A 22,877-nucleotide genomic window follows, 5' to 3' on the forward strand; every position below is an offset into this window, starting at 1 on the left:
GGTGCAAAAGCAGTTATGTTTTTTTCCATTACTGTTAATATATGTGCAGCTTAGTGCACATCTTTGCATAATGACTTTAATTTGATAAGATATTTGGAGATTGTAGTATACAGTCTTGTGATTTTCAAGAATATCTTGTATCATGTGACCAAGGAGATTTTTCCTGAAACAGTAAACATCCTACCTACCTTTACTAGAAATATTATTATGATAACTATTAAGTGAGCTCGTTTGTAGATTCTAGAGCAAGGTATGTCAGAAGGAAAGAAAGTGGTTTATTAATGTAGCCCTAAAGATTACTTTTCTCTTTCCTTTCTCTTATTTTGAACCCCTTCTTCCCACTTAGTTATAGAAGTTGATGCTTGTTTTTGTGCTTTTACTAGATAGGCCAAATTTTACAGCAGAAAACTTTGTAATGGGAAATAATTCAGGTTCATTTGCATTAAAATCATATTTCTTTCTAGTGCAGTGAGTCAACATTATCACCAAATGGTTCGGTTTGGTCACATTCTTAGTTGACAATAGATATGTAACTCGCAACCTATCTGTATTTATCATCTTCAGGATAGGCTAGTAGTCTGATGGAAAACAACAAATAGTTACAGAATTGAGAATACCATTTCTGATATGTGAGCTGAGGAAAACATTTGCTTTAAATCCCACCCATCATCTTTCATCTTATCATAGCTAAAAGAGTGAAAGCTGAAAAACTTTTCAGAAGGGAAAAAATAAGGATATCTATATGTAGGACTTTCTGAAATTTTGTCTCTGCTTATATTTTTTGGAAAACAGATGGCTTATTTATAAACAGTTGCACAAAAATATGATAGTGTCATATAAAATTCTTATGATAAATTTATTGGGGATTGTCAAGGAGAGGAACAAAAATTTTTAATACAGAGCAATTAGAAGGGAAGACGACAATTTATTTTCATTTTATATTTCATTGCAAAAATTAAAAAGTATAAGGTTTTACAAATATAAAATACAGAAAATTTATATTAGATAGATTTTGTACTGTAATATAATAAACTTCACTTGAAGCTTAAATGGGAAATTTAATAAGAAACTTAATTTATGTTTTTAAAAAATACCATTTACCTCTATATAGGTCTTGTGTAGGTTAGAAAACACTGTTTTTCAAGTTAAGACTCTAGATTCATATCCTCATTATATAGTATAAATCACAATTATAGGTTTTTTTAACTTTTAGATTCAGGGTACATGTACAGATTTGTTATATATGTAAATTACATGTCATGGGAGTTTGGTGTACAGATTATTTCATCACCCAGGTAATCAGCAGAGTACCAGACAGGTAGGTTTTCAATCGTCTCTCTCCTCTCATCTTCCTCCCTCAAGTGGTCCCGGACTCTGTTATTTCCTTCTTTGTGTACATGTCAATTACAGAGCTTTAACAACATTTTAATGTTTCCTTAAAAAGAGTAAAGATTCTATGATTCCATGGAATCCTTTGTTCTGGTTTTTTTTTTTTTTTTGTAACTACTCATAAATTCTTTCATTTTGATGTACAAATCAAAAGGCATATATTTATTTTGATATTTTTAAAATTTACACCAAGGGACTTGTAAATGTTTTTTTGAAATAATTTGTAATATTACATAGTGCAGATTTCATCAGTTGTCACATGTGCTCTCTTTAGAGACAGAACTTTCTAAATATAACAGGCCATATTGTTATCTCATTTGAAAGCCTATCCTGAGCAACCAAAACTTATGCTAGTTTTACAAATTATGTTTGCATATATGAAGCAATATATAACATATAACTTTTAATAATACATAAATTTATATATTTTATGTCTGTGTGTGTGTGTATATATATATGTGTGTATATGCAGTTATAACATATAAATCCAATCATTAGTGTTGGCCGGGCACAGTTGCTCACACCTGCAATCCCAGCACTTTGAGAGGCCAAGCCGGGTGGATCACCTGAGGTCAGGAGTTCAAGACCAACCTGGCCAACAGGGTGAAACCCCGTCTCTACTAAAAATACAAAATTAGCCAGGTGTGGTGGTAAGACAGTGTTTTAATGGTGGATTCGATTTCTTCAGTAGCTCCTTAATTAGACATGTAATTTTACATAGTAATTCTTTTTATCAGGCTCAAATAAGAATGATATTTAATAAAATGGAGCATAGCTGTGGAAAATTGCCTGAGGTGTGAATTTCTGGTTTAAAATGAAGCATGCTTTTTAGAAGTTAATAACTATATGCTTTCACTGGTATACAGTTGAACGCTTATGATTGTTGATATCACATATCTCTGGCTTCTGAGTAAACTGGAACTATAAACACACCACTAATTGGAAGGAGAAATTAAAAAGTTAAAGAAAAGTTAAACCCAGAAGTTCCCTGGGCCCTTCAGATATATTTTGGGTCTTCACTTTGATCTATAACTCTTGAAACTGATGTAAATTGTACCTTTTTTGTGCAGAGAGGAAAAAGTGAGACAATGGACAGATAGAATGCATTCTGTTGCAGTAGAATTAACATCAAGTCAAGAAAAAGTATTACTTGAGTATCTTTTTTTTTTTAAATCCAGCATGGGTAAAAGTTCACATTAAATGAGGAATTCAGCTTTGTCATGGAATACAGCACCTCATTTTTTTTTTTTTTTTTTTTGCCCTGAAGCTCTTCTGTGTAGGATATATGACATGTAAGATGTTTGCTTATAGGGAAATGTCTATTGTATTTATCCATTTTCACGCTGCTGATAAAGACATACCCGATACTGGAAAAAAAAAAAAAAAAAAAAAAAAAGAGAGAGGTTTAATTGGACTTACATTTCCACATGGATAGGGAAGCCCCAGAATTATGGCAGGAGGCGAAAGGCACTTCTTACGTGGCAGTGACAGGAGAAAATGAGGAAGAAGCAAAAACAGAAACCCCTGAAGAACCCATCAGATCTCGTGAGACTTACTCACTATTATGAGAATAGCATGGGCAAGACCAGCCCCCATGATTCAATGACCACCCGCCGGGTCCCTCCTACAACATGTGGGAATTGTGGGAGATACAATTCAAGTTGAGATTTGGGTGGGGACACAGCCAAATGATATTATCCATAAAATTCATGTGATCGTTAGAAGCGAAGTATTATTTGAGAAAAACAAGGGAAGACTACTTGTACTGATGGACTATCAATAATTTAGTACTATTTCTTGAAATATTAAAAGGTAAAAACTTTAAGAACTTAAAAAAAGGAAGGCAGACATTATTTTTTGAAGATTATTTTCACCAAATAATTGGTTTTAAAAATAGATGTTACTTTACTGTAGGATAAAGTTGTGATTATTAAGCGAAAAGTTTTATGATGTTATTGTCATTTCAATTTCAAAAAAAATGAGGTTGTCACCTGTAATCTCAGTGCTTTGGTTGGCCAATACAGGAGGATTGCTTGAACCCAGGAGTTTGAGACTGGCCAAGACAACATAGCGAAACCCAGTCTATATTTAAAAAAAAAAAAAGTTGAGCTCATTGAAATATGTATTAATCTTGGTTTTTTCATTAGTAAAAATATAATAGTTACTTGCCCTTGAGTATATTGTTAGCACTATCTTGTTTAGATTAGTGCATAGTGAGTAAACTGGCACGAATAGTAACTTTGGAAAAATGAAAAAAAAGCATATTCCTCATATTTCAACTGAACTCTATGAATTCTAATAGAATTAGAATCAACAAAAGATATTTTTAATTGCCTACTGGATCCCTACTTTCTGATTAAACATGGTATTCTTATTTCTAAATATGCCAAATTGCTAAGTCTTAAATGGAAATAAATTAGAACTGGAACAGATGCCTGTATAGAGGCATATATTTTATCTGTATCTATAAACAAATTTGAGCATAATTATTCCATTTGTGACTGCTTATAAGTGTTCTCCTTCATTTAAGGATCTGCTACACTTTCTGAACATTCAACAAATACAAAGCAGATTTGATATTACCAGAGAAAATGTACTTGTAGAGTTTAGTAGGAAAACATTATTTATCATGTATACAATTTGTGACTCAGGAAATGAACTGGTAACTCTGAAGGCAGAAAATAGGTTATGACAGTTTGTTGGTGTGCTTGTTTAATAATTAGCAGTAAGTAATTAAAGTAGTAGCAAAACAAAATTGTCACCTAAAGTATTCTCATGAAGAAATTAAATCTCATTCAATGTATAAATAAAACTATATTTGAATATAATGTTCTTGGAGTACTGTGTAAAAATGATGATTGTCTCAAACTTTGTTGTTTCAGAGTATCTGACTGTCTTCTCTCAGATGATTGCATTTCATGATCCAGAGCTGAGTAATCATCTCAATGAGATTGGCTTCATTCCAGATGTAAGTACTTGGTGCATTAATAGAACATGTTGTTAAAAAAAAAAAAAAAAACAGAAATTATCATCACAGAAGAGTGTATTTTTAAAATTTTCGTTGTCGTAGAAGTGCGTATCTGAATAAGTTACTGCTAGTAATTATAGCCTTATGTTAGAAAGTCTGTGGCTACTTTCCATACTCCCACCTTAAGTAATGAAAATGAGTCATTTTTCTTACCATAGTTGATAGTATCAAATTGTTTTGAGAAACTCGTTAGTGATAGTGTTGTATTAAACTGTGCTGTGGAGGCTTTTCACTTGGATTTTTTATATTCAGGCCTGATTTTGAGGATATAGGAAGTGTATGCTTGAGTGAAAGTAACTTCTTCTGTGTTTTACTTGATACTACTTTGGGAGCTTAGATAGATTTTGGTTTTTCTTTTCTCAGTAGTCCACATCAAGCTAAAAGTCAGAGTTGAAAATCAAAGTTTAGCTGTAGCATGACTTAGCCTGTTTTTTATTTGTTGTTTGTCACATAGAATGAAGCCCTTTTTAAAGACTGTTGAATAAACATATATCAAAACATCACATTGTATCCAATAAATGAATACAATTATCTGTCAATTAAAAATAATAAATGACGGTGGAGAGGAAACTAAATTAATAACAAAAGTTAGCTGCTTGGTGATGGGGTTGCAGTTAAGTAGCATGAGTGCAAAAGAAATTGTTTACTTGTTACATTTGACATTAAAAAAATTTTTAACACTATGAATGTATTACTTATTGAAAGTTAAATTGAAGGCACCTGCCCTCAAGCAATTATAATTTTTTAGGAAGATGCTTTATTAAAAATTATTGATAAAAAAACAAAATGTTCACATTACGTATTGTTAAAAGTAGGAAATGCAATTTATAAAATAATATGGTATTATCTCATTTTCATAAAGTATAATTTAGTGTATGTGTGTATATACATAGGAGAAGTTGAAAGGCTATACTCTAGAATATTAATTATGATTATATCAGGTTGCAGGAGTTAGGGGTACCGAGGGGGCTTAAGTGCAATTTTTAATTGTTTTCTTTTAAGGTATTATTTTTGTAATGTGAAAAACTTTCTAAAACTATATTATGTGATCGTGTTTAATAGACTACTGTAAAGCAGTTTCTTAAAAACTGTTTATTTTCACAATGCATGGGAAGAAATACATTTTATATTTAGACCCGGGGCACACAAAATTTGAGTGGTGATGTGTATGTGTGTATACAACTAAAATAAGTTTTACAAAACAATGTTTTATGCTTCCTACATGTGATGCATTGTGTTATTTTTGAAAAGTGTACATTTAATAAGTTGATTTTATAAACCTAAATTTGAAAAATACTTATATAAGGGATTTTAAAAATCAATAAAAACTGATTTTTAAAATTAAAGAATAAAAATAAAAGGCGATTGGAGTATAATATCATTGTAAATGTGAGGTATAATACAATACTAGATCCAATCTTACGGCTAGAGTTGAAGAAGCTGTCAAGGAGCTGACTGCCAAGATGGTAATGGTGTTAGATTTTTGAGTAAAAAAGAATATTAAGTATTTAAAATATAGACTAAAAAAAGATAATTATTTTCTAAAAATTTTTGTGAAGTCACCAAATTAAATTGTACTCAGCACTGAACAGAAACAGAAAACAGTTATGTAGATAAGTATGTGTGGAAACCAAGTGTGGTGGCTTGTGCTTGAAAGGCTGAGGCAGGAGGATCACTTGAGGCTATGAGTTTGAGACCAAAACAACATAGCAACACTTCATCTCTTTAAAATATAATGTGTAGAATTATAAAAACAATCCAATACAAATCCTTAGACATATTCATGAACAGATATAATATTAAGAAAGGAAACACACAAGAATAAATAACTTTAATCAGAAAATTGAGTTCCGAATGAGTATGATGTAAGAAACAGTGTTGAGCTAAAAATATTGTTAAAACATAATTAATGTGAATACATATTAAATGTTTACTGTGTACCAAACACTGTTCCACCCTCTTTAAATATTATCAGTCATCAAATACTACAAGTTTATAAATCGTATAAAAAGTGACCTAAATATGTATAAATCCACTTTAGGAAGGGCTAATAATAAGGTGAAAATAAAATTCTAAATAATAACATGAAAGGTAAAAGTAGGTGGGAATCAGTTAAAATATGTTCTAATGTTTTAGCATTATTTAGAGGGAATGCTCATTTTATTTAGGCATTAAGTCAGGGAACCTTTCAAATCTGAGATTTGATTGTACCCTCCTTGAAAACTTATAAGTTAGCCTGTTACTGTTTTCTGGATACTGGTAGAAAATGCCAGATTCCTGGGCCAGAGACCAAGGACTTTATCACTAACAGTACAGCAAGCAGCATGAACATTAGCATATTTGTGTTGGTTTCTCTTGCTCTCAAATCCTTTGGAGACAACATCAAGGACCCAGATGATACCTGCATATATAGTGGATTACATTACAAGAGAGAAACCATGAGCCCAACGAATGGAGGTGTATGGTGCCCAGAGGTCCCTTCTCCCATTGCTCGGCAAGCAGGAGGGTAGTGCTACAGGGTTATAGCTTTGTTTGCACTCGCTGTTTGGCAGATCCTGAGTTCTTTTCCCATGTCCAAGAATAAGGGTGAGTGACAACCAGCAGGTGAGTGAGGCAAAGAGTTTTACTGAGTGACAAAACAGCTCTCAGCAAAGAAGGAAGCCTGAGTTGGACAGCCCCCTTACCTGAAGTTGGGTAGTCTTCCCACCACCTAAAAGTGGGTAGCCCAGAGTGTGGCTGAGCCTGGGGCTTTTATGTGCTCAGAATGGGAGTGATATGCTAATTGGTTTGTGAGTATGCAAAAAAAACTAACAACAACAACAAAAAGGCACCACTCAAAGATGGCCACAACAGTTTAAAAAACTAATTACGGAAGGGGAGGTGTATGTAAAATAGGTGAATGGTAGGGATCAATCAGAGGAAAGTGTGCCAAACAGAAGGAGAGGTTCTCAATCCACGCTGTAGATTTATATGAGATCTGTATCTTGGTTTTCATACGTTAAACTGTCTTTGGTTTAAATTAGATTACACTGGGGACTTGCCCTATCTGCCTAGGGATTTTTCTGCCCCCGCTACTATCAATAGTAGTGTGATTAGTCTTCAGAGACAATTGTAAGTCATATGGGGTGAGAAGTAATTCTTTGTGGGATAGGAATATCCAGCACATGGCAAATGCTGAGCATCCCTGACTCCCAACCACTCAATGCCAGTAGCAGTCCTCTCATCATCATTACAAAAAAATGCCTCTACACTCATTTCTGAGTAATTAATTCACATTATTTCTGAATGTCCTCTAGCAAATGATTCTGTCACTTGTTAGGAATTTTAGAGTAAACAGAAAGAAATGAGGGGAAACAATATATCTTAACCTGAAGAAGAGTCCCATCTACAACTCTTTTCTTGTCACAGAGAGTGGGCAAAGTTTTTTCACAAAGAAAGCTAAAATGTTAATAGGAAGACTGTTTTTTCAAATCTTTTTCTTTGTGTGTATTTTTTAATTGAGCTGTTTTTCAAGTCTGTGGATAATATAAAAATGATGAGGCCTTTTTTAAATTCAATTTTGTGAACAGATTTAATGTTTTAATGTAAACATTATTGACAGTGAGTACTTGTGGGAGGGGCATGATGAAATGGAGGACTTTTTAAAACATTTTTCTAACTCTATTAATAACATTTTAGTTCTATTTTATTAGTTGTGTATATAGCATTTTTTTAAAATTCTGAATGATTGTCTTTAATGTTCTACCTTTAAAGTAATTATTGAGGCAACTTTCTATGCCTCTAACAACAGTACAGGCTAGATTTGTCAAGGAGAAAAGTGGGTGCTTTGATAATCATTTACCAAACCACGTTTGCTACTCAAGAACTAAACCTATCAAAGTAAGCCCTCATTAATCTTTCATCGGCTTCCATTGCAGTAGAGATTGTGATTTCTGGCTTTTTTCCTTTTGCTCTGGGTCACGGAACTCTGAATACTGAGCACTGCTAAAGCCTGAGTAGTTAGAAATATTGTACACTGATGTGATGCTTAGATTATACATTTCATGATAGTTATGTGATTTTCATATAAATAGAGTGAATAATGTGTATTTTATAAAATTGGGGACAGGCTGATATTTATCATTTTTGTCTTGATATGTGTTTCTGCTTTTAAAAGTATAGTAGGCCTCGTTTAAAATGAGAACAGGAAAGTATGATTCATTCTTAAGGGAACCGTTTTCCTGAAATTCTGTGAATAGTATTCAGCTTGCAAATTATGAAGAGTTGTCAGGTAACCATTAAAAGAAATGATAAGGAGTCTATCAGTACTATATGTGCCTTTTCAACCTACTGTCACAGATAAAGATAAAGCTAACAAATTCCATGATATGCTCCTAAAGCCATTGTCATTTAACTGCAATCTGAAAGGATGCTTATACTACTTAAAAGCTTATCACAATCTTTTCAAAATTTATATTCAGCAGAGTTTAAACCGCTCAGAAACAATTATGTATTTGTTCCTTCATTTGTTCCTTACCTTCATTATGTTGTTACATAAATAAATTTTAGATTTTAGTCTAAAGAGAATACTAACAATGAGCTTTTCAGATTTTATAAAGATGTAATTACAGGAAAAACCAGGAATATCCACCTTATTTAGAATATCTTATAATAAGAGTCCTACTAACCTGTTGTAGTCTCTCTGAAGACTCCTGTGATGTGTCCTCTTGTCTGATAGCTGCTATGGTTTCCCCAGCATTAGTACAAACTCCATTCTACTGGCATTGGATCCATTAAGGCCTTTGAATACAAGCGGCTTATTAAAGTCTCTTTCTCGTAGTGAAGCTTGATTACCTTTCAGAAAGTGCCCAGATCTTAGAAATCAAAGTGGCCATTAATAGTATCAGGGATGATAAAATGACATTTTGGTACTTTCTAGCCAAAAAACTATATACACAAGTTAAATATCTAGCAAGTTTTCCAATTCAGTAAATCTTCATTTCCATTACCCCCCACATCTGTTTCTAATCTAATGATTCCTTATGCTATCCAGAAACAGGTGAAAGGAAGTATGGCAAAATGCAGCAGTTCTAAAACATTTTGCTCTCAGAACCCCTTTATATTCTGAAAAATTACTGAGGACCTCAAAGAGTTTTTGTTTATATGGGTTATAGCTATCTATATTTGTAGAGATTTAAAATATATTTATGTATTAACTCATTTAAAAATAACAGTAACAAACTCATTGCATGTTAACCAAAATAACGTATTTTTCTTAGAAATAGTTACATTTTTCCCCAAAAATGCAATAGTGGTATTGTTTTACCTTTTTATAATCTTTTACATTTTTATAATCTTTTTACTTGTTTAAGTATATGAAGAAAATGTGACCTCACACAGACATGTAAATAGTTTCTCAGATAGTGGTAGTTTCTTAAATGTCTCAGAGCAGTGGTGTTTTTTTTTTTTTTTTTTTTTTTAATATAGTTTGAGTTCTAGGGTACATATACACAATGTGCAGGTTTGTTACATAAGTATACGTGTTCCATGTTGGTGTGCTGTACCCATTAACGCATCATTTATATTAGGTATATCTCCTAACACTATCCCTCCCCCTCCCCCTACCCCACAACAGGCCCCGGTGTGTGTTGTTCCCCTTCCTGTGTCCAAGTGTCCTCATTGTTCAGTTCCCACCTACTAGTGAGAACATGTGGTGTTTGGTTTTCTGTTCTTGCAATAGTTTGCAGAGAATGGTGGTTTCCAGCTGCATCCATGTCCCTACAAAGGACATGAAGTCTCACTCCATCACCCAGGCTGGAAGTGCATTGATCTCGGCTCACTGCAACCTCTGCCTCCTGGGTTCAAGTGATTCTCCTGCCTCAGCCTCCCAAGTAACTGGGATTATGGGTGGTTGCCACCATGCCTGGCTAATTTTTTTTTTTTTTTTTTTGTATTTTTAGTAGAGATAGGGTTTCACCATGTTGGCCAGGCTGGTCTTGAACTCCTGACCTCAAGTGATCCACCTGCTTGGTCTCCCAAAGTGCTGGGATTACAAGCATGAACCACCGCTCCTGACCTCATTGTTTCTTAAAGCTAGTTACTATGTACATTCTAAAGCCATGTCGATGAACTCCTCATACTGTGTTATACTAAAATCCATCACTCTATCTTGCAATTTAAATGGCTCTTTTACTCATACATAATTTTGTAGTGTCATGAATTGGTAATTTGAAAAATATTGATTCACTGAGTTACACAGATCTTCCAACTATGAAGCATTTCATTATATAATATTTTTTAAATCACAGTTATTAATATCACAATAGATCTCTTCCAAAAAGTGATTAAGTATTGGGAACCTACCGATTTCACAGTGGCAGATAATGTATTTCCAAAATTTTAATCTTTGCCTAAAAGCTCTTATTTTTTCTTAAAGTAACTGTTTCACTTTGTACATTTAAAAAAATCATTGTCATTCTTTCAAATAAACATAGTATTTCTCGCAAAAACCATCAATGTTAGCTCACAGATGATTACCCAAGTGCTTTACCTCTTTGTACTTCAGTAGATAGAACAAGTACTTTACACTTACTTCCATTTCATTTCACAAATTTTAAAAGAGATGTTTAATAAATTTAATAATTTTTACTCCTTCACATGACCATTATTATACTTTGGTGTCTGTGCCTTAAATTGTGGTAAGATACCAGCAGTTTTATCTACCAGTGGCTTTGCACCACTAGCACAAATATCAATCCAGTAAAAAGAGCAAATCATCTTACTATTATTATGAAAATAGCTTTGAATTGGTGGACCCCTGAAAGGTCTCAAGGACCACCAGAGGCCTGTGACCAAGATTTAAGAAGGCTGGTATAGAGGTTAAGTACTCAGACACTTGTGCCAAATGCCCAGGGTTCTAAATTCTTGCTATTCCATATGCAAATCACATAATCTTTTTTTAGTTTTAGTTTTGGTTTTTTACCTACAATCCTCTTACCATTGATGTACACTATAATAAATTCTACCTCATAATGGTGATTAAATTAGAGAATGCATATAAACTGTTCAACACAGTTCCAGGCACACTATAACTGTTAAGGGGTATTGTTCTTTAATTAATATTATTATAATTTGATCATGTTGCATTATTTATTTGATTATATTAATATGATTCATATTTAAAAGAACATTATATTACAAGCTATAATGGATATATTATTTTGCTACGTCAGTTAATGAATAATCTGTCTGAGGAGGTATGGTACTAATAACAATAAAGACTTGCATAGTTGTCTGAATTGTTGAAGATTTTCTGCCACTTTGAATTTTAATCTTTTTAATTGCTTGATTTTTAAGGTACTTCTCTATCTCCCACAAAGTGCTACATAACATGTTTTATAGTTTTTCTTTTACTTAAAGTAAATTAGAATGAATTGTTTGAAATTTTTGAAAAGATTTTTGTGGTAATCAATGAAATAATTGAAATGTATTCTGGAATTATAGCTAATCTTTCCCAAAAATGATAATGTAGATCTCAGAACCATTAAATTATCCAACTAATTTTCTTGTAAGTTTTCGGTGTATAGTTCTTTAGTTCAATATTGTAAGCCAACTAAGAATAAATAATAAAAGGTATGTTTATACAGTTAGTTATTTTTTATTTGTTTCTTTTTTTATTTAGGGAACTCATGACCTATAAAAGATGTAACTAATATAATTTTTGGTATATAGGGGAAAAAAATTAACCATTTACTTTTTGAGTCCAAGGGATCTTTTACATTATTGTTCTATATTTAAGTCATTTTGTGAATAATTTGCAGAAGTGGAATAAAGCATAGTAAAAAAACTGTATTAAAATATTTAGTAAGAATTTAAATGCAACAAACCCAAAATTTTATGTCATATATTCCTTATTTTGAAAGTATATATGTATATATGTGAAAATATATATGTGTATGTGTCCTTTGAATTTACTGTTCAGCTGTCATACATGAGCCTGAAGGATATCCATCATGTAAATACTGATTCCAGATTTCAAATATGTCTGTCTCTCATAGGTTCTAGCTGATTTCTGGTTCTTCTTGCACTTGCATGGTTAAAACACAATCATCAAAATGAAACATTGACAGAGCTCATAACTTTGTTGAAGAACAGCTGTCTTTTATTCCATAATTTGAAAACATTTTCATTTTTAGATTTATGAACACAAATTAGAATAAATTTAATTTTTATTTCTATATCATTTATTTCTTTATAATTACATTGCAAACACATACACCTATAGCATTTATTTGCTTAAACTGTATCAAAAAAATTTTGGTGCACAAATATCATTAAAAAATCAAATATTACTTTCATATATCCTTTTAGCAAAGTAAAATGGCCCAGGTTTCTTGTTGCACAATATTGTGTGGTGAGACCCTTAACTTTGAATGACTGACTGAATGAGAATTCTAGACTTATTTATTGTTTACTCTGATAGCTATGTTTGAGGAAATTCACCTAAGAGATTGTCATCTGAGCACTCACAATTTGCGGTATTACTTACATAACTAATTTTACCATTCGACTTGAGTCAAACTGTTGCTATCTTTTTGTATTCATCTTCTGATGAGTCCAGTAATTGTAAAACATTGTCCTCTGTTAAGAAACATTTTCCTCTTTTCTTCTTAATAACAAAGGTGGAAAATGAAAAATTCTCAATCTTTAGCTGTGTTCAATGAAAACGTAAAAAACAACAAAAAATCTATTATGATGGTGTCTCTGTACATCTTTCATATATTCTTGAAAGATGGTGCAATACTACGGCTAGCACAAAAAGAAAAATGAAGAATGGCATAATAATGATTATTTAATACTGTACTATCCTTGTAGATGATTCCATCATTCTTCTGTTTCCTTATTAGTGTTTTTAAGCATAGTTGAGAATAATTAATTGATAATGATGAAATAATTCTTACTGATAAGTAAAATATTTTATACAGTGCCTAGGAGTCTATTCTTTTTACCTTCTGGTCATACCTTTCCTAGTAAAAAAAAAAAAAAAAAAATGTGTGTCTTTTGTTATGTGACTTAATGAGGTTACCTCAGAACTTTGGCTTGTTAAAATACTTTTCCATTACTGAAGATTCTGGGTGATCATTGTAACTCCTATATTTAAGTCTACTAAATGCCTATGCCAGGTGTTCTAGATCCATTAACTAGTCTTCACAATCATCCTAAAGGTTCAAGGAGATAACTTTCTCAGGTCATAAAGTGCAGATATTTACACATTCTTTTCTGGAATGTCTATATGTATGTTTCCCTAATGTACATATAGAGAATCATTGCAAAAGCATTAAATTCATGGTCAATATGTATTACAGTGAAGGCGTATAATAATTTAAATATGAAAATACTTCTGACTTAAGATAGACAATATAGCATGCTTATAAAGGATGTGGATTAAGAAAATCAATAGAAAGGGACTCCCCTTTGTAGTAGTAAAATGTAATTTTCTGCTTTTCAAAATCAAGAAAATTATCCCCCTGCCTTTGTTTTTCCTGTTGATGGTTCTAAATTTGACATTACCAGACCACATGGAAGGATCTCATGAAATGCTAAATATCACTACTCTTGCTTGATATTGCTAGGGGGCAGTATTTACTTAGCTGACTGTGTAGAATAGCACTACACCAAATGAATTGTACGTAATTTCATGATCTGGAGAAAATACTTACAGTATGTTTGATTTCTTTTCATTAGATTTTACTTTCTATTAAATTAGGAAATAGCTAATAATATCTCTAATATTAAATTGCTTTTCTTTTTAATTAAAACCTGCCTGGTATTCAAAATTATTGTATCTTGATGTCTTTTTTGTATCAGGCTATATTATGAAGCTGTGCCAATATCCTGATCAATTAAGATGAAAATATCAAGATTTTAAAAGGGAGAAATATAGAAAGAAAAAATAATAGGCATTGCCATCTCACAGAGTACATTACTTATTTATTAATCTTAATTATCCTTAATTGGTAAGAGATAACTGGTTCTGGTAAGCACCTAGGAGCTGTTACATGTTATATTAAAGATATTTATTCAACTTGAACTAATTATTACTTTTCAAATATCATTAGAATAAGCTTTGTTTTGCTTATTTTAAATAATTTTTTATAATTATTGTCAAAGTGTAGGTATATAACAAAATCTCAATTTTAATTTTTTAAATATATCCTGCTATTTAATATGAAGGATTTTTCCCCAATATTAAGCAAGGAAGGACTAACTCATTTTCTCATTATTTCATATTTGTTGAAAAACTTCTTAAGAAAGTATATAATCTCATGACTATTTGGATCCTTAATCACTTTCATTTATCTTCATTGTGTTTTTCATTCATTCTTTCAACAAATATTTGAATGATCCTTTCAACAAATATTTGTGTGCCTATTATGTGCCAGACATTTTTCTATGCCATGGATAATATGTCAGCAATAAAATAAGAGATAGACAAAAATCTCTGCCCTCATATTCTAGAGTAGATAGACAATAATGAAGATAAATATACTATATTAGTAGGTAGTGGTAAGTTCTAATTAAAATAAAAAAGCTAAAGCAGAGGTATGGATGTTATGTGCTCAGGTAAAGGAGAGATTGAGTTTTCGTTATTTATTTATTTCTGAGACAAGGTCTTGCTCTGTCACCCATGCTGGAGTGCGGTGGTATGGTTATGGCTCATTGCAGTCTCAACCTCCTGGGCTCAAGTAATCCTCCTCAGCCTCCCAAGTAGCTGGGACTATAGGCATGTGCCACCATACCCATCTACTTCTTAAATTTTTTGTAGATATGAGGTCTCCCTATGTTACCCAAGCTGGTCTTGAATTCTTGGGTCAAGCAGTCCTCCCGCTTTGACCTTCCAAAGTGCTGGGATTGTAGGAGTGAGCCACCTCGCCTGACCATGAATTTTGAAATAAGGTAGCCAAGAAAACCTCACAGAAAGGCTGACTTATGAATAAATGCTTTAAGAAAGTAAGGGAAAGAGCAATCCAAGCAGAAGCAGCAGCAGTTGCTACAGCCCTGATGTGGAAGCGTACCAGAGACGTGAAGGAGCAGCCAGCAGACTATTGTGACTAGAGCACAATGAACAAGAAGATAAGGCCAAATAGGTAATAGAGGGCCATATTACATAGTTTTATTGATCATCGTTAGGACTTCGGCTTTTATTGTTAGAGGTGGAAAGCCACTGATGCTTTTGAGCAGAGGAGTGATGTCTCATGTAAACATTTTAACAAGGTCATTCTGGCTGCTATGCTGAGAGGAATCCAAGGATGGACAAGAATGAAATCTACGAAACTAGTCATGGACTATTCCAGTAATCTAGGCAAGAGATAGTGTTGACTTGAATCAAGATATTAGCAGTGGAAGTAGTGGGAAGTTTTCATATGCTGCATGTATTTTGAAGGTAGAGCCAGCAGGACTACTGGTGACAAATACATTGTGTGTGAGGAAGAGAGGAGTCACGTACCTGAGCAATTGAAAGGGTAGAGTTGCTTCTAACTGAGATTTGGAATACTATACTTGGAGGTATAGATTTTGAAGGAAGTCTCAGGAGCTAATTTTAGGATATGTGTATCTGTTAGACATGCAAGTGGAGGTAACAGGCATTTGGATACACAGTTTCAGAATTTGTAGGAGATGTTTAGGGATGGAGCTGTAAATATGAGGGCCCTCAAACTATACAGTTATTATTTCGACAAAAATAGAAAAGATATCTAAGAACTGAACCTGGGAGACTCCAGGTAGAGAGTCAGAGAGAGGAAGAGGAACTAACAAAGGAGATGGACAAGGAGCAGTCAGAAAGATAAGAACAAAACTAGGTGAGTATGGTGTTTTGGAAGCCAAGTGGAGGGAATAAAGTGTTCTGAATAAGTGAGAATAGTCAACTATGTCAAATCCTGCTGATTGGTAAAGAAAGATTGCAATTGAGAATTGGCCATTAGATTTAATGACATAGAAATTATTGATGACCAAGGTAAGAACAGTTTCAGTGGTGAGTTGGAGGCAAGAACTTGATTGGAGTGGGTTGAGAGAATATTTAATGAATATCTACTGCTCTTATTGTAAGCTCCCTACAGCCTGGAACTATGCTTTGTTCACTGCTATATTCTATCACCTAACACAGATCTGGCATGTATTCGGCACTTAGAAAATATTGAATTAATGAATAAATGAGTAAAATAACATTTACTCACAAGAATCCTATCATTCTCCTGCAGAGAATATGATAGGAAAGGCCATAAGCTACTGTAACTTTGCTGCCATTACCTTATACCAGAATTTGTATTGTTGCACTTAATAGTAAAGCATTTTAGGTATCTGTTCATATGTCTGACTCTTCTGCCGGAGTGGGGCACATGGCATATAACCCAAAGCATTTCATATTGAATAAATGAACAAAAGCAAGCATGAATGAATGAAAGAGTGAATGAATATACCCAGAATTAAGTATAGTATAGTATGTTGTGATAAGTAATTATAATATAAAAATGATTACTATAATTATATATAATACAACTATATTATATATGATACAAACCATAGTGGGATAGGTATCATAAAAAATATACAAAAAGTTTTCACAGAACAAATGGCATTTGAGGCAGTCTTGGAAAAATCTTGTAGAGCTTTGATTGATGGAAATGATCAAGAAAGAGCATTCAAAGAAGAAAATGCAAAATGCATCGTTAGGAAAGTAGTGTGTTCAGATCATAGTAAATCTGCCTTTGAGGGAAGTAGAACATGTGTAGGCAAGTGGGAAGGTGCAAAGCAATTTAGTCTGATGCCATTTCTTATTCTGATATTAATGATCATACTACTTTAAATTTGCAGGTTGTTACTGTTTCCAAAGCATTTTCACATATATTATTTCTAACATCACACCATCTCTATGACATAGTTAAGACAGACACTAGTTTTCCTGTTTCAAAAAATGAAGATCTGGGATTCACAGAGGTTAACTGACTTGACCAAGGCATGGTATCCAGTAATCGTCAGAGTCAAAACTCAGATGTATGTTTTCTGACTCCAAGTCCTTGGCTTTTTCACTAATTCACAGGGGCCTTAAATGCAGGAGTACAAAATTTACTTAATTTGGTATGAAGTGGAAACGTATTGATGTGGGAGAGCAGGGGAATGATGTCATCACAATTGTGTATTTAGAAAAATCAATTTGGCTAAAGGAAATATTGGACCAGGTAGAAACTGAACAATTATGAAACATTTGCAGTAGTCCATGAAAGAAAGAATGAGAACCAAAACAAGATTAGTTCAGTATGAATGGACAGAAGCAGAAGATTGAAGAGACCTTGTAAAAATACTATCTATCAGACTTACTTTTATGCCTAAGATTTTTCTACCTAAGTGACTATAATAATGGTGTTGGTAGAAAAAAGAGGCAGTTTGGGGGTGACCATGAGTGTGGTTGGGTGCAGTTAAGTTACACTGAAACAATTTGATCCTTCCAAGGCTTGCTTTTAAGGTTGATTAAATGGGGCCAGAGAAGGTTGGTTTTGGAGCATAATTTTGCTCCATTACTAAAGCAGTACTCTTCTGACTACTCTCCCTAATGCCTTGTTTATAACAGTTGTGGGTGTTTTTTGTTTTTTTGTTTGTTTGTTTTTGTTTTTTTTTTCATTCTGGTTAGTGAGAAAATGAACTATTCTTGGCATTTTATGAGCTTGGCATTTTTTCCCTCTGATCATTTGAAGTGGTTTCTGCCCCACTTTGTTATATATATGTACACACTCAGATACTCAGATATATGTTTTCTGTGTGTACACACACACACACACACACACACATATATATATACACACACACACATACACACTCTCCAGTAATTAGCAAAGATTTGAGGGGAACCTTCAGCAGACTTCTGGAGCTTTTTCTATGCAACTATCTCTCTGGCAGCATCTTCCAGGACACTTTCCTGAAGATTATATCCACCTTGGTCTCTCCAGATTTCCTACTCTGCATATTCAGCTCAGGACAACCACCAAGCTCTTTCTGGTTCTTCCTCCCTGTCAGTGGCCTGGAACTTTGCATGCAGTAAATTGGACAATTTTAGGGTTCATTTCATTTGTTTCTCCTCTCTCAGGTACCACTCTCTCTGCCTGATATGTAAGATGTACAAATTGTTGTTTTATATATTTGGTCTGACTTTTAGGTGTTTCAGTTCAGGAGGTAAATCTGGTTCCTGTTATGCCACCTTGGTCAGAAGCAGAATTCTTCCATAGATCTTAATGAAGCTAATTACAAAGACTAGTATGAGAGAAAGGCACTGTTAGCTAGTTGCTGAAATAATTTGAAGAAGATTTTTAATGACAATTAGCTTTCCTCAAGAGGGGAGAAGGTAATGTTGATGTTGTGTCTTTAAAAGAGATGTTGAATAATAGCAATGAAACTAATTTTGCTGACTTTATTTTTTAATTTAAATTAAAATGATCAATTTATATTTTATTGTTTTCTACAACCCTTACTCATTACAGTGAAGTCATATACCTTTGTACTTTTTCCTTTTCCCATTTATGTTGTCCCTAGAAAAATGTATCTAAATGTCAACCTATAAAAAAATGGTGATATGGTGGAGATGAGTGGGTTTTATTTCACATGTAGTACTTAGATTTTAATAAACCTTATACTTATAAAGTTCTTGACTGGCATCTTGATAGTATAAATAATTGAGTGAAATGCACAGACAATATACATCTTTACTCATAAATTCATAATTGCTAGATGCTGAAATAATATTTATTTAAACTAACCCTGTAGGTAGTAAAGAAGTCTTTAATAGCAGCCTGTATTAACTCACAAAGTGAAATAAAATTAGTGCTTTTTCAGGTTTTTTTTGTAAATTATTGTTGGTGTTTGATACTTGCTATTGACAAAGGAGATTTTTACTCTACTTTTATAAATTAAGGAAGATTTGTCACTTCCAAAACCTTCTAAAATTTGAAAATGTGTATGTCTATATATATTTATATAGAACCATTTATACTATATATATAGCTATATATGTGTGTGTGTATGTATATATTTCTAGGTAGTAAACTTAGGAAAATAAATTTGTCAAACTATTATTAATAATGGTAATATTAGCTCTTATTACTTTTAGTCTGTTATGAAGCATCCTGTTAATTGAGAAAGTGGTAACAAAAAGCACATGCTTCTTAACACCTTTTATTGAGACATTGTGAACATTAAAAAATAAATACAGTTAAGAGTACCTCAATACTTACCAGGACTGTATTAGGGTTCTCTAGAGAAACAGAACCAATAGGAGATATATAAGTATAGATAAAGGAGATTTATTATGAGTAATTGGCTCACACATTTATGGAGGCTGAGATATCTCACAATATACTGTTTGCAAGCTGGACACCCAGGAAAGCCAGTGGTATAATTCAAAGTCCAGAGGCCTTTGTAATTCTGATTCCAAAGGCCTGAGAACCAGGAGGCTGGTGATACAAATCCTAGTCTAAAGGCAAGAGAAGATTAGATGAAATGTTCCGGTTCAAGCAGTGAGGTAGAAAAGAAGAGGCACAGTCCTCCTTCCTCTACCTTTGTTTTGTTCAGTCTCTCAGTTGATTAGATGATACCTGCTCACACTGGGGAGGACAGTTTACTGAGTCCACTGATTCAAATGCTGATCTCATCTGGAAACACCATCTCTCACACACACACACAAATAACATTTAACCAGATACCTAGGTATCCCCTGATCCAGTCAATTAACTAACACAAGGATCTTTAAAATCTCAGAAATATTCTGCACAAACCTGAAAAGTAAAATATACCCTTGAAATTAGTATCCCAGTATTGCGTTTGGATTAGCCACAGTCTTGAGTTTATCCTTTGGTGAAATGAAGACATTCTGTGAATAATCTGTGGCAAAAGAGTCATCTACATTTGTAATGTGGATAGTATCATTATATAATAGAGTATTTGTAATAACTGTAATTACCTATGTTAAAAGAAAAACCTTTGACAAATTGAATTTAACAGAGTTTAATTGAGGAAAGACCAATTCATAAATTGGCAGCCCCCAAGCCAGAAGAGGTTCAGACACTCCAGCATAGCCACATGGTGGAAGATTTATGGACAGAAAAAGAAAAGTGACCTACAGAAACAAAAGTGAGGTACAGAAACAGCCAGATTGGTGACAGCTCAGCATTTGCTACAGTCTTGTTTACACATCCAGTTAGATTATCGTTCACTTTGTATGGAGAAACCTTTAGGCCGAACTTAAAACATTTAAGGAGGCAGCTTTAGGATAAACTTAACACTACATTTTCTTTTTTTTAACCAATAAAAGTAGACCGAAACATAGAACTTACATTACCATTTAGTTGATTGGTAATCATTCTAATTACCTCTTTTATTTCCTCTTTATCCATTCCCTGTACCCCTTTTTCCACTCATAGCTCTATGCCATCCCTTGGTTTCTCACCATGTTTACTCGTAAGTATCACTTCCCCTGGTTTTTTTGATATTGTATTAGCACAAGGACAGGCCAATGCCTCCCCATATTTTATATTTGCAATAACATTGAGCAGATGTAGTAAGTCTTTTTATGTATTTCTAACATAATAGAGTTGGGTAGAAAAGAATTTCAATCGTTCTGATCCCTGAATATCAAAGTGAGAATTCTATAAAATAAAAACCTATTGTACATTTCGTGATATTTGTACAAACTCTGGCCCCCTTTGAAAAAGAAATTATCAACTGTAGCATTTACATAAAGCTTATAAGGGCAACTATTACAACCAAATCAGGCTTAATTTTCAGAGATTCTTCAATAACTTTTATTTTTTAAACTAGGATTCCTCTAGAAATTAAGCAGATTATGTGAATGTGTAATATTTTAATTTACTATTAAATATTAATATAAATATTAATAAAGTGTACATCCTTACAAATAAAATGTGCTTTACATGGTAACTGTAATAATATTTGAAGTAGATCTTTATCCACTGGCCTGGAAGATATACATAGTATTGTTAATAAGAAAAAGGCAGTTGCAAAAAATAGAAAGCTGCTCATAGGATTTTTGGTGGGAATTTATTAAAACAGTTGTTTAGATAATATAATAGATATGTCATTTTACTGTACCTAAAACAACACTAAAGTTCATCTAGATGAATAAATCTGTGAGAATAATATAACTGGAAAGTTCTGGGAAGACATATTATGAATGGTTAATAGGGTTAAAAATATTTTCTGTTAGGTCAGTCTGATTATCAATTTTTTAAGATGCCTTAGGAGGCTATAAATTTTCAAAGCCAAATAAACATTTCATTAAAAGAATTTGGTAGTATTAGCTCTTCAATAATAGTTTTGACCATAAGGTAATAATTATAGAACTAGTAAAGTAGGTTGTTATTGTTTTAATTGTTATTATTTTGGTTTTTTAATTTATTTATATTTTTATCATTTTACAGATGTGTTTCCACTACACAAAATTTTCCACCTCTGGGATACCTTACTACTTGGGAATTCCTCTTTTCCATTCTGTATTGGAGTAGCAATTCTTCAGCAGTTGCGGGACCGGCTTTTGGCTAATGGCTTTAATGAGTGCATTCTTCTCTTCTCCGATTTACCAGGTATAGATCTCAATAAATGGAACCATTAAATGAAATTTGACTATGAAATAATGACACATTCTTAAGCCATTCACAAAAATAACCATCCAGGCCTTCAGCACCTCTTCTGTTTGGGCCTCATCATCCTCTCTGGATTCTCTCTCTCATATACTGCCTCTTCTGCTGACCCAGCATTGTAAATACAAATCTGGGTCTTACCAGCTCACTGTGATTTACATCCATCTTGGTAATGCTACTAAATGGGTAAACGGCCAGGAAGTGGGGGCAATATCATATTTGCTCTTTTGCTTAGGACAGGGGCTGTTTATCTTCAGTGATGGAGAGTATAGAAAGGCCACTTGGGAAGGTGTTTAAGAATCTATGTTTATACAAAGATACAATTCACATGAAACTTTGTTCCCTCCTAGTGCTGCTTGCTAACAATTTGACAGTGTGACAAAAGGAAATACCGCCCTCTTAGGAGGACAAATCAAACTCCAGGGAAATTCTATGCCATGCAATGCAGGAGAGTATGTTAAGCTATATAGAGTATTCACAAGTAAGGAACTTGTAAACCTAGGAGTTGAATGTTTAAATGTAGAAATAATGGATAACTATAAGCTTTGATGCTATGGTTAAAAAGATGAAATTAATGTCGTCACCTAGGATGTAACTAAATCTATATTTTTGCGGAAACTTCAATTTTTTAGGTGAAAAAATTCACATACTTTATTGACTGCATCTCTTCTGCTGTTCTCCATATTTTCAGGCAGGCCCAAGTTACTGCTGGTAATAAACTCACTTAAAATTATCCCAGAATCAAATTTACCTGAAAACTAAGTAAAAAACAAAAGGAAGGT

General features: G+C 33.1%; 3 protein-coding genes across 6 annotated transcripts in view; 2 read left to right on the forward strand and 1 right to left on the reverse strand.

Annotated features, from left to right (window-relative positions):
- PPA2 (inorganic pyrophosphatase 2) overlaps nucleotides 1-22,877 on the forward strand; it is a 1,020,900-nt gene that overhangs the window by 227,403 nt on the left and 770,620 nt on the right. The gene's annotated exons all lie outside the window — the stretch shown is intronic.
- The window catches only part of AIMP1 (aminoacyl tRNA synthetase complex interacting multifunctional protein 1), a 524,679-nt gene that overhangs the window by 125,152 nt on the left and 376,650 nt on the right, over nucleotides 1-22,877 (reverse strand). The window lies entirely within an intron of this gene.
- TBCK (TBC1 domain containing kinase) overlaps nucleotides 1-22,877 on the forward strand; it is a 235,564-nt gene that overhangs the window by 95,737 nt on the left and 116,950 nt on the right. For all 4 annotated transcript variants that reach the window (XM_050791478.1, XM_050791477.1, XM_050791480.1 and 1 more), the window contains 3 exons: nucleotides 4,272-4,357; nucleotides 20,860-20,896; nucleotides 21,877-22,038. In XM_050791478.1, coding sequence (XP_050647435.1) covers nucleotides 4,272-4,357; nucleotides 20,860-20,896; nucleotides 21,877-22,038 — 285 coding nt within the window. The remainder of the gene's footprint in view (nucleotides 1-4,271; nucleotides 4,358-20,859; nucleotides 20,897-21,876; nucleotides 22,039-22,877) is intronic.

The sequence above is a fragment of the Macaca thibetana genome, chromosome 5, assembly GCF_024542745.1.
Source record: "Macaca thibetana thibetana isolate TM-01 chromosome 5, ASM2454274v1, whole genome shotgun sequence".
Lineage (NCBI taxonomy): Eukaryota > Metazoa > Chordata > Mammalia > Primates > Cercopithecidae > Macaca > Macaca thibetana.